Below are 13,175 nucleotides of genomic sequence, written 5' to 3' on the forward strand. Positions count from 1 at the left end.
CAAAATAGACCGAACAGGAGAACCGATGAAAAAGAAATACAGCAAAAATCCGTAATACAAAAAAGTCAACGTTTACTTGTTCGAAAGCGAACGTGTTGAGCTTTGGTTTTTCAATCAGAACGATTTTTCCCGAATTTTTCATTTTACGAATTGAAAAAAGCGCTTGACATAATGCAAAATACAGGCAACGAACGCTCTCCTGCGCTTTTCTAACGTCATTGTTAAATCTTGCAATACGTATCAACTAGCCCACAAGTCCTTTGTTAATCGTGCAGGGGCTAGGCAGCAGTGTCCGCGTGAAATTCGGTTGCATTGCACGAAGTACGAGTAGCGGCGTCCAGCGTACCTGGCAGCGAATACTGAAATTCAGTTGCGTCGAGCAAGCGGTACACGGCAGACGGCGAAAATTCGCTTGTGGACCTGTATACTTTCCCCGGCTGTGGAACGAGGCGAGCCAGTGGTGTCTTTACGTGATAGTATACTGACACTGCACTCACACAATTTCCCACTGACCTTTCTGGCTTCGTGAAGTGCAAGAGTGATGGAAGTCACCGAGAAGGCGATTATGCAGCCCGCGTAGAAGTAGTAGAGGTCTAGTAACCACACGATGATGCTGACAATTTGGAAGACGTAAAACGGATGGAGGACCTGCAGAAAAGTTGGACGTCACCTCTTGTTTCAACGTACAAACACTCGCACACATCGCAAAACACGTATCCCTACCTTTTCCAGGAGAAGCGCTGCGACAGATTTTACTTCCAGCTCCATTGAATTTCTTCCGTACAACACAGACCTGGAAGTGAGTGTACTTATATTAGGCAAATCGCCATGAACAAGGTATTGTTTTTGTGCACACAGCAAACTTAGGTTGATTGCTTCTATTCCCACCGAAAATTGTGGCGCTGTAATAAATTTCCGACTTTGACCTATGTAACTCAAGAAAACTAGGCCATTTATTTCAATAACTTTTAGGGGACACTCAAGTGTAAAGTGGGCTCATTGTGAACACAGAAGAAAATATAAATGGTATTGATTGGAACAAATAGTACCACGGAAGCCCGTTCAGTATCACTTCTTTTGGACTTTTCAAATGAGCTTGACGTTTGTCGAGCGGCCGAACCGACGGAAATCAATAACCTTTTACGCGGTATAAGACAAGCCTTTGAAACGCTTTGTCGCTGATGTCAATCACGACATCAGTAATGACACCTGCCCTTGTGCTACCACCGTGCTTAATGAATGAATGGTTTTCTATATCCCAGTACGCGCACGGCTTCCAATTTTTTGAGGGCAGCCTGCATCGCTATTACTATGTTGTTCCTCGTGTTGAACCACAATTTCTTAATTACTTTTGGCAGCGCATGTAGGACCTCCCTGCTTTTCAGGAAATAGAGAGTCACTCATTGCGCACCTCAGAACCTTCCGATATAAACATCAACGACCGTGTAAGCACGCAATAATTGAAAAATCAAAACTGGTTAATAATGAGCTACGCCACTCTTTGGCCGAGATATTCTCTTGTGGTGCATCTTTCTGGCCAGCTATGACGACTTTTGCTGCTTATGCAGATTTGAAACAGCTTCATCAACACATTCAGTGCAGCCCATAACTGACTGGTGACCACTCATTAGTAACGGCCATCTATTACGCCTTTCTAGATGCTTAAGCTACCGCAATGAGTGTCCCCTTTGGAAACTGCGCACCTATGCTCCAAGCATCCACCATTGTGAGGAAGTCCGTTATCGGGAGAAACTACTCCGATGCGGTCATCGAGGGGAAATGACACTCACTGTTCTTCTTCTTCCTCTTTCGAATAGCCTTGGAAACGTTCAAGTAGGTCAACGCACTTCAATCCCCTGTCCAATCCACTGAAAACAGTAAGAAAAAAGAATTTAAGAACAAAAACTGTTTTTCTGTTACTGCTTGGGACAATAAAAAAAGCCATTCACAAATGTAGATGTACCACAGTAGGCCAAGTTCTCTCAAAGAAGAAAAGAAAGAAAGAGACAAACCAAGCAACCAGTGATGTTGATTACCTTGCAGATATTCTTCACATTTTCGGGGAGCAACAATGTATTCCAGAATACAGTCGGCTCCCGTTAATGTCACACCGGTTATTAGACATTTACCTTAATTCAAACGCATTGAAAAGTCCCGGTGAGAAAACAAGAATTGCTATGAATTTCGAAATTACAGTTCGTACTCCAAAGCATGCCGCTTCCATCCTCACCGACCAGCACCGGCGCCCATTCAGGCGCGCAGTGATTACTACGTGCTTGAAAACAAGAAATGCAGCTGACGATGGTACTGCTTCCCTAGGCGTGATACTGCTTTATATTAATTTATTTTTATTTTTAGCGGTCCACGCTCCTTCCTCCCAAAAGCAATCCGTTGCCGGTTGTTTTGTGTCGTGTCAGGCTTAGCCCGTGTTAAACATGTTAGTGCTCTTCACCTATTGTTTGTTGAGCATGTTGTAGGAGCGAGATACAAAAAGACATTGCATACTATTTCGTAGCAACAAAAAATATTTGAAATAGTTCGTTCCCATTGAATTCGACCTTGACAATAATTCAATAAAATTTTGCCGGCACTCAAGGTTCTACTTAAGAGGAGTCGATTGTAAAACTTAAGATAATGGTCATTTCCTACAGTATATGAACAAAAGGGACACACATGCACTTTTTTTCTCTTTTGACACTATTAATGCTAATGCAATAATAATTAAATAAGTACACAATATTCCCACCAACACTTCAAAATAATTAGCATGTAGAACTGTTGTAGTACAATACACTGTTAATAAGTGACTTTTCTAGATTTTACTAAAAGTGCAAAAAAAAACAAATAGTAAACTGTTGCATATGGGAAATCAGTGTTCCTAAAATTCCAACGCAAATGAACAATAATTATAGCATAATTACGATACTTTAAAACCGTGCATAGGGCATTCATTTTTTTTTGTAGACTGACGCAGAATAACTGTAGTTTTATAGAATTTTGTGCGCAATATGCTCGAACGAAGGAAGCTGGGTTATATTTAAATAAGTGTAGCGAGTGTTTAAATAGATCTGCCGAGTAGGTAAAAGGCGGTAAGTGCTTTATTACACGGAGAGTCCTTTAGAAATTCAAAACACATACCAGGTGTGTTCTATAGACAAATTCCCAAACAACAATGAAATAATTGTTGTGGCAATCAACAAAAGCATAACGAAGGTTATTGAGAATGTCTTGAGGAATGAAATGTATGCATGTGGAGAGAACGTGTTGACAATGGAAAGTCCTGTGTATGACAGAAAGCAGAAATGGATCTATAAGAAATAGAATTGTTGAATAGTATTATCGCCACAACACAATACTACCCCATTCTAATAAACAGCTGACACTCTGCGTCGAAGCTGATTATGTTGAGATAAAAGCGATATTTGTGGCACAGGATTTTCAACCGTGGCGTTTTGCACATCTGTTACAGCGTGCACGTTATAACGCCAGGAAAAATGGTTTTCACCTGCAGAATAAAAGTGTCGCAGCTAATATGCCAGCCCGGCAGTTCAGGTACGCCCTTTATTCGACATCGCGCACTAGCGAAGGTTAGAAACGTTTGGCAGGTATTGTTGGCAAAAGTGTAGCTAGCGTGCTCAGCCTTTTCTGTACCCGTATGTCTATATCTCTGATAGTGAATTAAGTTACCTTAATCGCGCGAACCTTGACTCTTGCGGATTCCAGACGTAGCGAAGGTGCTGATGTATGAAGTACCTTAGATGAATATCCTGGAAAAGAGTGCATGTAAGAAATTGACTGGTCAAGCGTCACTACCTCTACCACTTGAACACCTTTACGCCACCCAAGGTCCGCTGCAAACCTGCCCAGTGTGGGCGCATAATAGGGTCGGGAATGCCCCTCGAAAGGTCAACGTCATCGGCGTGCTCTGCTTGAGCGAGTCGACTCAAAGTAACTGTCGCCAAAACTAGTTTATCGAGTAGAGGGTCGGCATGACCGATGGAGAGGGCACGCGGAGGCGAGCGTAGTGCTCAGTCTGAGCTTCGAGTTGAGTCGTAGAAGGAGGTTGTCAGCAGACGCCAGGCGAAATGCCACCGAAGCAAGCTCGCCCCTAACCAACGACTGCATATCATCCCACTTGTCTTCGTGCATATTTATCTGAATATTTTAACTATATTCACTTTCACAAAGAAGTGCCTTACCCGCCGCGATGGCTCAGTCAGCTAAGGCGTTGCGCTGCTGAGCACGAGATCGCGGGATCGAATCCCGCCGCGGCGGCCGCATTTCGATTGAGGCGAAATGCAAAAACGCCCGTGTGCTTGCGTTGTAGTGCACGTTAAAGAACCTCAGGTGGTCAAAATTAATCCGGAGCCCTCCACTACGGCGTGCCTTATAATCAGAACTGGTATTGGTACGTAAAACCCAAGAAGGAAGAAGAAGAAGTGCCTTTTGAGCTTTGGCGGCAACAAAGGTCTGCCAGCTGCAGTGAGCAGCAACCGGTAGAAGTATCCTATTGATATTCGCCATATTGTCTGCCCTGACCTTCATATGCTCCCAAACACACCCACTCAAATCGGTCATCCCGAGTGATCCGTAAGCATCTTTACAGACCATTATTTCCACAAGCTTCCACAAAAATGAGCATGCTCTAGTATATGAAACACAAGAGGTTTGCACATACTGGGGGCGATACACTTGCAACATTAAATTTTGTTTAGGTGAATTCCTAGTCACTGTGGCATTACAGACTACACAGAGGCAGACAGTTCAGCACGCACGGCGCATACTGAAAATCCTACCCATTTGATACCTCTTTAACAAAGCGATGCAGGTGCAACAATTTACGCAAACTTTTCGTCCGATTACCGAGAGATATACCACTTGAAAGCAGTTCAATATTCTAGTAATGGTTACACGTTACCTAGAAACCGTAATACGCAAATTACTTCTAGACACTGCGTACACAAAGTATTCCTTACTTAGAATAGGATGTGCCGAAAGTGCGCTGTGCTCTTCCTCGGAATCAGATCAAGATAGTGATCACCTCTTTCAACAGGGCCGTATTGCTACACACTTTCGTGGTTTCCTGTCGAACTGCTTCAGCCATATGAAAGTGATTCAAAGGTATGAAAATCGAAACGAATCTCTTAGTCATAATGATGAGTTCGGCGTATAGCCGTAGCCACGCGCGCTCTTTTGATTTTGGAAGCGTGGCATCACTTGCGAGGATTTGACGGCGCCACATCCTGCAAGGCGCAAAAGGACACAGAACGCATACGAGCATAAGGTAGCAGGGAGAAACCGATGGCCTGTTCCGGCTGTATTTTCCTGTTTGCCGAGTGCTGGTTTAGGCAGCCGATCGGTGCGCGCTGTCTACCTTTATTGCCGGAGGAAAAAAACACTGGCGACTGTCCAGCGGGTAAGCATTGCCATCCTGCGGATGAGGTAGGTTTAACTTTGTAAGCTCAGGCCCGGCTGATCTTCACCTTGCTTAGCGACCGTCGCGAGCTACTGGCGCCACTGCTATAGCTACCCTCGCCACCTCCCTCTTCTTCCCCCCTAGCAGGTAGCGCGATAAAGAAGGAGGAAAGCATATGGAATGAATAGTGCAACAATGTACGCTATCTACAGCCAATTTTAGGAGTCCAAGTAGCCTCCAGCGTGCGAAACATATTTCAAAAGCTGACACTGGCTGTTTTGCAATGACCTACAGGTGACCTAGAAGGTGATTTACAATGTGTGATTTGTGCGCCGATGAGTCCAAAAAAGACCAGCCGTACAATTGGGTTCATGCGTAGGATAGTGATTGTGCTTCTGCATCGTGCTGAGAACCGTCACAGAACAGGTGGCCCATAGTGTCGGCACAACCGCAGGCAAGCGCACTGTCAGCCATTCTAATGAGGGAGAAGTGGACGTTTATAAACAACTCGGGGCCACAGCGTCCACACAAGGAGTTGTCTCCAAGCGAACGAGTCAGGCCCGAGGTCAAAGCTGTAGAAAAACGATCACTCTGTGGGAACGGCTGTTAATCTTGCACGAAACAGGCTTCCTCATACTTAATACCATTCGTATATACCGGGTGTCCCAGTTAACTTGTACCAAGATTAAAAAAAAAAACAAGACCTCTAGAGAAATCCTACCGACTATACTAGCCGTAGTCGTGTGCACTTACAGCCAGTATCGTTTTTCATCACAAAGGATTAATTGCTTTGAAAGAGTGAACTTTTTAATTGTTGCTTGAATCGCAAACATATCAATTACAAAGTTGCAATTGATATGTTTGCGATTCCTCCGAATCAAGCATATTTTTTCGTGCTCAGCTTTGCCTCGTTGGTATTTCCGAGAAAAAAACAACAGCGCGCGAAACACCCAAAAGACGGAATAGATACGCGCTCATGCGCCGCTACTCAAGTGCTCCCAAGCGAATATCCACGGATACACGGCTTTACTAGCGACGGCAGCGCAATACAGGGCTTCACGCTATGTGATGGTCGCGGCATCATGAGAACATGCCGCTGACGCATTGATAAGCGTAGCGGAGCCGTTGGAGGGGGGGGGGGGGGTCGAAGCCAGGAAATTGTGACGACGCACTTGGGACTGTAATTTTGCGCACTCACCTCGTAAGCGCGCTAGGAATGTGTGTTCCTTTTGTTCCCTTTATATAAACGAACTCTGCGTTGACTATGTCCATATTTAAGGCGTTTTGGTGGATCTGTACGGCTAACATTGCTGTTGTCGATTACGTAAACCATTTTTACTTGACGTGTCAGTGCGTAGATAATAACGGGATATCTCAACGGTACCACGCCAGTGACCTGCTCTTCAAGGAGACAGTCATGCCCTTCACGAATGATCAGAAGGCTAAAATGATCCTGGCTCTGGGGGTGGCCCACGGCGACCAGAGGAAGGGAGCTAAGCTATTCCGGATGTGGCATTGTGGAGGACGCCTTAGTCCGCCAACAATACTTAGAACGTACAAAGTCCTTTTCTAGACGGGTAGCTTCACAAGAAAGTGACACAGGACTGCGACGGTAGTTCAAGAAGCGGAAACGGATATTTCGCCATTCTTTGCAGCTAATCCTCACGGTAGTGTGCGCGACGCCAGTGCGGAGGCCGGAACCTCAAGGTCATCAGTGCGGAGGATTTAAAAAAAAAAGGTGATATGCACCTGTACCATGTACATCTGCATGAAAAACTTGAAGACCGAAATTTTCAAAACAGACTTAACTTTGCCAATTGGATTTTCACGAAATATGAAAAAGAACCGGACTTCCTCACTCGCGTGCTTTGGGCGGATGAGGCTAATTTCTACAGAAATGCACCAAGTGAATCATCACAATGCACACTACTGGAGTGATCAGTGTCCCCACTGGCTGGCACAAACACGACACCAATACCAGTGGTCGTTCACTGTGTGGTGCGGTATTTTTGATGGCAACATGATTGGACCCATCTCTTTTGACAACACACTAACGACGCAACGCTACGTCAACGACATCCTCGAGGGCCCCGTGAACGACGTCTGTTGCAACATTCCACTTACGCACCTTCGAAACATCTGGTTTCCACACGATAGTGCTCCTGAGCATAGTAGTAGTTAGTTTCGAGCGTGGCCCGATAACCTTTTTTCTGAACAGTGAATTGGCCGGCACGGACCAACTTGCTTTGGCATATATCTGGTCAGAATACCAGACCTATGTTCGTGTTTACACTGACGGGTCCGTGTTACCAAAAGCATCGAGAGCAGCTGTGGTGATACTAGCCCAGCAGATGACTCGAGGTTTCATTCTAGATCATAATTCAACATCAACCACTGCATAGCTTGTGGCTATACGGGAAGCGATTCGCCACATCTGCGGGGAAAGACCTCAAGAGTGGTGCATTTTCACGGACTCAAAACCCGCGCTGCAAATTTTGAGATGCTTCCTGCACCTCACCGCATATCAGGCTCTGGCACTGCAGATCACCGAGCTACTTTCATGCGCTCAAGAAAAACACCACCGCATAGTGTTCCAGTGAATCCCAGGACACTGTGGTCTCAATGGTAATGAGATGGCCGATGCTGAAGCAAAGCGCGCCCCCAGCAATGGCCTGCGCACTGTAGTGCCGTTCTCTAGACCGGACATCACATGCCTCCTGTCGAAATTAATGAGGAGTGCGACGAAAACATATTGGGCCCAGCCAGACGCTCGTCACGTTCGCCTTAAAAGGCTGGATACCGATATGCAATATCCTGTTCTGCGTGGAATTCCACGCCATCATACGTGCCTGATACACAGACTGCGATTAGGCGTCGCTTTCACACGCAAACATTTGCACATAACTGGACGGACAAAATCTCCGGAATGTTCAGTGTGTGGTGTTACAGAGACGATAGACCATGCGCTCGTGGTGTGCCCTGAGTATGCGCCCGAAAGACTCACACTGGCAGCCACCTTGAGACATTTATATAATAGACCAATGTCGGAGGACCTCTTGCTAGGCGCAGGGCCACAGAGTTGGCAGACAATTGAGGCAATGCGTGCTTTTTCACGTTTCTTAGGCGACACGGGCCTGGACTCACGCTTATGCAATGTGTACTTTCACCTCGTTCCTCCCATTATCATCCCCCATTGTGACCCTCTTTCTTCCCCTCTTTCTCTTCCCTTACGTAGAGTAGCAGGACAGATGCTCCGTATTCCGGCCGACCTCTCTACATTTTCAAATCAATAAACTACTTCTTCTGTACCTTGGCCTGCAAGGTCACCGGACATGACACCGCTGGACTTTTTTTTGTGGGGCTACGTGAAACATCGCGTGTATAGCACCGAAACTACCACACCGCACGCCCTAACGGCAAATATAAGCAGAGTCTGCCTTGATATTCCAACGTCGTTGGTGAAAGCTGCAACAGCATAAGTGTTGTAAATAAGCAAGTACTGTATCGCTTCAGGTGGTAAGCTGTTGGAGCACGTGCTATAAGTGGCATTGAAAAGTAACCGCTCATAACTGGTGTAAAACGTGATTGTTTAACGCACCTTCATGATGTCACCCTATCCTTACATTAAAAAAATTTGCGACATAAATAGAAATAGGTACAAAAACTGCTTTGTTGTGCCTCTTTTCCAGAGTTCAAGAGATAGGAAGGTTAAATGGCTAAACCAGTTGCACCTTTGGATGTTTGTGGGCGGCTGAGACGCCTGAGGTGCTTTTGGTTTATCTTTTATTAAAATGAACTCCCGAGTAGTTCCTGTTTGTTCTTCCGAGAGCTGCTTTCTTTCTTTTTTTTTCATGCTCTTTTGTAGACTGTTTTTTTTTACATGTTGAATTTCGTTTGTTGCTTTGTTTCATGATACGCGAAGGTTAAAGCTATCCCGAGTGCCTCATGATCGAGCACAACATTCTTGCGTCCGCAGATGCTGCCGCTTATCGCATCACGCTAGTTAGGTCGCGAAACCTCTCGAGCCATCCTACATGACGAAGCCTTGTACAATGCGACTGTAAACGAATTCAGCAGTATATCATTCAATAGTTGCTTGGAGGCGCTTGAGTAGTGGCACGCGAGCACGCATCTATTTCATATTTCGCGTATTTCGCGGGCTTCTGTTTTTATTGCGATCGCAATTATATGGATACTCCAAGCGCATTTCCACCGTCGTTGTAATCGCCGTGAGGTTTCATATAAAGTCCAACAGTGATAAAACAATCGCCGCGCGCCGTACGCTGTGTGTGCAAGTGAAAGAGTGCGAGGGTGAGCCGGCAACCGTAGCTTAAAGAGGTGACGGAGACGGGGGGGGGGGGGGGGGGTGTCTGCACCGCGAGCGCTCGTGCGGCTGTGTCTTGAAAGGCATCTACGGCGGGGGCAGAGTACGGCCCTTACTGTGTTAGCGCGGCTAAGATAGCGTTGAAGCGGGCGCCGGCACGAAGCGGTCGCTCGCTGCTGCCGCTACGCTGACTCACTCCAGCGTTCTGACAGCGACTTTCCGCAGTCATCGAGTGAGATGCGTTCATGTTTGCTTTGCGCGCACGACACCACGTTTGTTTAGTTAGTGTGCCTATGTTTACAAGTTTACACGGCCAATAAAACTGCTATCCGTATTTAGTACGGCTGTCCACTAATTTTCTATCGCGATCGATGCTACACCTTTCGGGCGAAACTGCGAGTTTTTTCTTGGAAAGAACAACCAGCAACACTTCAGGACGAAATAAATGCTTGATTCGGAGGTTATTTGAGGTGCCCTACAACTTTTTAAGCGACAAGTTTGCAATTCAAGCAATAAATAAATAGTTCACTAATAAAAGCAATAATTTAATTAAGACTTCGTGACGAAAAAAATACTGGCTGTAAGTATACATACGACTGTCGCTACTATGCTGTCAGTACGATTTCTCTAGAAATCAACACGATAGGGCTTTCTTTAAATCTTGGTCCAAGTTAACTGGAACACCCGGTATATCTGGGAGGTACCCCTTAAGATTGTAACTCACCTACGCATGTTTATGCTTTTATGGAATGACTTCGCAAAATAATCTGTCATTTCAATTAACTATTTAGCAACGTCAGACTCAATGCATTGTTGATCAACTAGCAGCGGAGATTCCCTGTCCATTCTAGTAAGCAATTGTGTAGCTATATAGTGATTTTATTTTGTCACTGGTAACTTGTTTCCGAGGTTGCAACCTGCACTACGTGATGCAAGATAATGTATTCTTGAAAGCATAAATTAAAGGAAATTAATAGATTGGTGAACCATGAAGAAACCTTGTGGCTAAGAATGGAAAATCATGCAACTCTCATATGATATTCGTCATTACACATGCAATATTTGGGCATTGCCAAATATTTATACGCACGGCAGCCACAACTACTGGTAACATCATCAAAATAGGTCAAACTTGGGATGCCTTAGGCTGTTGAAACCGGTAACACCATGTTTCCTGGCAGCATGAAGTTATAAATCACTGTGAAATTCATAGAGCTTTTATTTATGTGAATATATAAAGCCGAACGCAATAAGCTCTTTACCTAGGCGATATTTTTTGTGGCCTCAATTCGTTCCAGCCTTTTATGTCATGCACTGCATCAATGAGGCCACGTGCCAACATTTTCAGCTGCTGTTGCTCAATTCATGCTCCCGAGATGTCACGGAGATTGCTGCTGAAGAAACAATAATGGAATATTTTCTAGTTTAGTTATCATACCCTTCCTGTTTGACGTCTCGCCCTTGCGTCAGTGCGTCAAATCGCCGCCGCTTTGCGGTAAGATCAGTTGCGCGTGAGAAAAAAAAGGTATTGTAGATGTTCTAGGTCACTTTTGATGACATCCGTAGGACATGCATACTTCATATGTCGGATCCAGTACTCCAGAAGATGACTAGCGTTTTGACGGCACTGCTGCAGCAGCACGTTAGGACGATGCTATTGTGTGCAATAAAGGACAGGCATATTCAAGTATCCAAAGCATTTGCCAAGCTTACCACTTCGCTGGCGAAAGTACGTTTTCGCCGCTGATAGCTGCTGCTGAACGACATCCTTCGGTTGATAAGGGGATGCGTTTTGACTTCCGAGATCGTGAGGCGGGAATGGGAATCCTGAAAGGAAAGCCAAACTCTTACAAGTCCTCATGTCAATCTGAGCAGGTAATTAAAGCTATGCTATGAATCTACTTGCTTACTTGGAACAGAGTGATGCAACGCAATGCTCTTGTGCGTTACGAAGTTTAACTAAAAATGTTACAGCGCCAGAGTGAAGGAGTAAATTTAAGTGAAACGAGTTTGAACAGCTGAACTGAAAAAAAAAGCACGAAAGCAGACAGACAAGTACGTCGCTTTTAAGCTGTTCAAACTCGTCTTAGCGACGAACCGATTAGCTCAGGTAAATACAATTCTGAAGTAAAATTAATGCTGACTTGTCCTTCATATCTGCAAACGGAATACCTGTGTCTATAGGTGTATATCCGCAAACAATCCTGGAGGATTCGTTCATCACAAGCCGATAGCAAGGGCTTTCCGCATTACCTTTTCCTCATGACTGTGAGAATAGTAAGCTCTACAACAAAACATAAGGTTAGAATAATAATATCGCATCACTGCATAAAGCATATTAACATTGATGGGCGGCAAATATTTAGTAGTAGTCATTTACAATTGTACTTTTGAATCGGTAGCGGCTGAAATCTGCTCCAATGCTGATGCTTACCTTGACGACTAGAACGGTAGCGTGTGAAAGCTGGCAGGGTGTGCAGGTGATCTGAACGTACCACTCCTGCTTCCAGCTGGTCACGAGGGGTAACAGACCGAGAGTGAGTGCGCACAGTACACGGTACAGGCCGCTCCTCCATGGGCTGTAAGCGTATCCGTATACCTCCTGCACGATAGTGCACGCACGTGCATGAAGCATTGCCCTGACGATGGTACATGCGGTACATTCATCGTCGTTTCTACACGCTCCGTCACTTGAGATTTTGCTCTTCCGAAAGAGAAAACAAGGCACTTGCAATGCCAAATTGTGGTGCGTACATATATCAGATTTGAAGACACGTTAAAAATTACACTGTGAAACCCGTCATCAACGTGGGCTGGCTTGCAGGTGCGCTTAAGCAGACTTCCCAACCCTCGAACTGTGAAATGCGTCTTAACTTAAAGCCGGTGCTTCACTTGGTCATGATAATGCGTGACGTGAACGCGCCCAAGGAATGGCAATGGTCTTCTTAGGCATAATCACGCCAGGCGTTATCTTGACGCAAGTGAAGCATGGGGTTCAAGGCACATTTCTGAATATGGCGTTTAGTTTAGCCACTGCCCCTTAAACAATTGCCTTACAAATTTGCATAAATATATTTACTGGGAACAGGTTCCGTAATACTGTCCGGTGGTTGTCAGGTGTTCATTGTTTATTTGATAACCCTTTGTTCACTATTTCACTATATATGCCTTGCAATATGACTCCCAGAAATAAAAATGTACAGCAATTATGTCGATAAGCTAAATGTGCCCAGATCAACTGACTAAAAGCCTTTAATGTAACAATATGCAGAAAAAGCGGATATTACCAAGGGTTCATCAGCGCCTTCGCGAATGACCGCTGCGAATCCGAGAATTTCGTCCTCCGGTCGGACATCATACACCATGCTGTGGGCACAGCGAGCAGCCCTCGCCTCTGGATGTCTCCTAGATCGCCTCTCCCGTATCCCGAAGGTG

General features: G+C 45.2%; 1 protein-coding gene across 2 annotated transcripts in view; it reads right to left on the reverse strand.

Annotated features, from left to right (window-relative positions):
• Positions 1-13,175, reverse strand: part of LOC119445336 (polyamine-transporting ATPase 13A3) — a 145,243-nt gene extending 132,068 nt beyond the window's left edge. For both annotated transcript variants that reach the window (XM_037709648.2, XM_049663215.1), the window contains exons 1-7: positions 13,028-13,175; positions 12,175-12,342; positions 11,454-11,567; positions 3,688-3,767; positions 1,791-1,868; positions 724-793; positions 514-648 (exon numbers count right to left, since the gene is read on the reverse strand). In XM_037709648.2, the coding sequence (XP_037565576.1) occupies positions 514-648; positions 724-793; positions 1,791-1,868; positions 3,688-3,767; positions 11,454-11,567; positions 12,175-12,342; positions 13,028-13,105 (723 nt within the window). In that variant the 5' untranslated portion in view covers positions 13,106-13,175. The remainder of the gene's footprint in view (positions 1-513; positions 649-723; positions 794-1,790; positions 1,869-3,687; positions 3,768-11,453; positions 11,568-12,174; positions 12,343-13,027) is intronic.

The sequence above is a fragment of the Dermacentor silvarum genome, chromosome 3, assembly GCF_013339745.2.
Source record: "Dermacentor silvarum isolate Dsil-2018 chromosome 3, BIME_Dsil_1.4, whole genome shotgun sequence".
NCBI lineage: Eukaryota > Metazoa > Arthropoda > Arachnida > Ixodida > Ixodidae > Dermacentor > Dermacentor silvarum.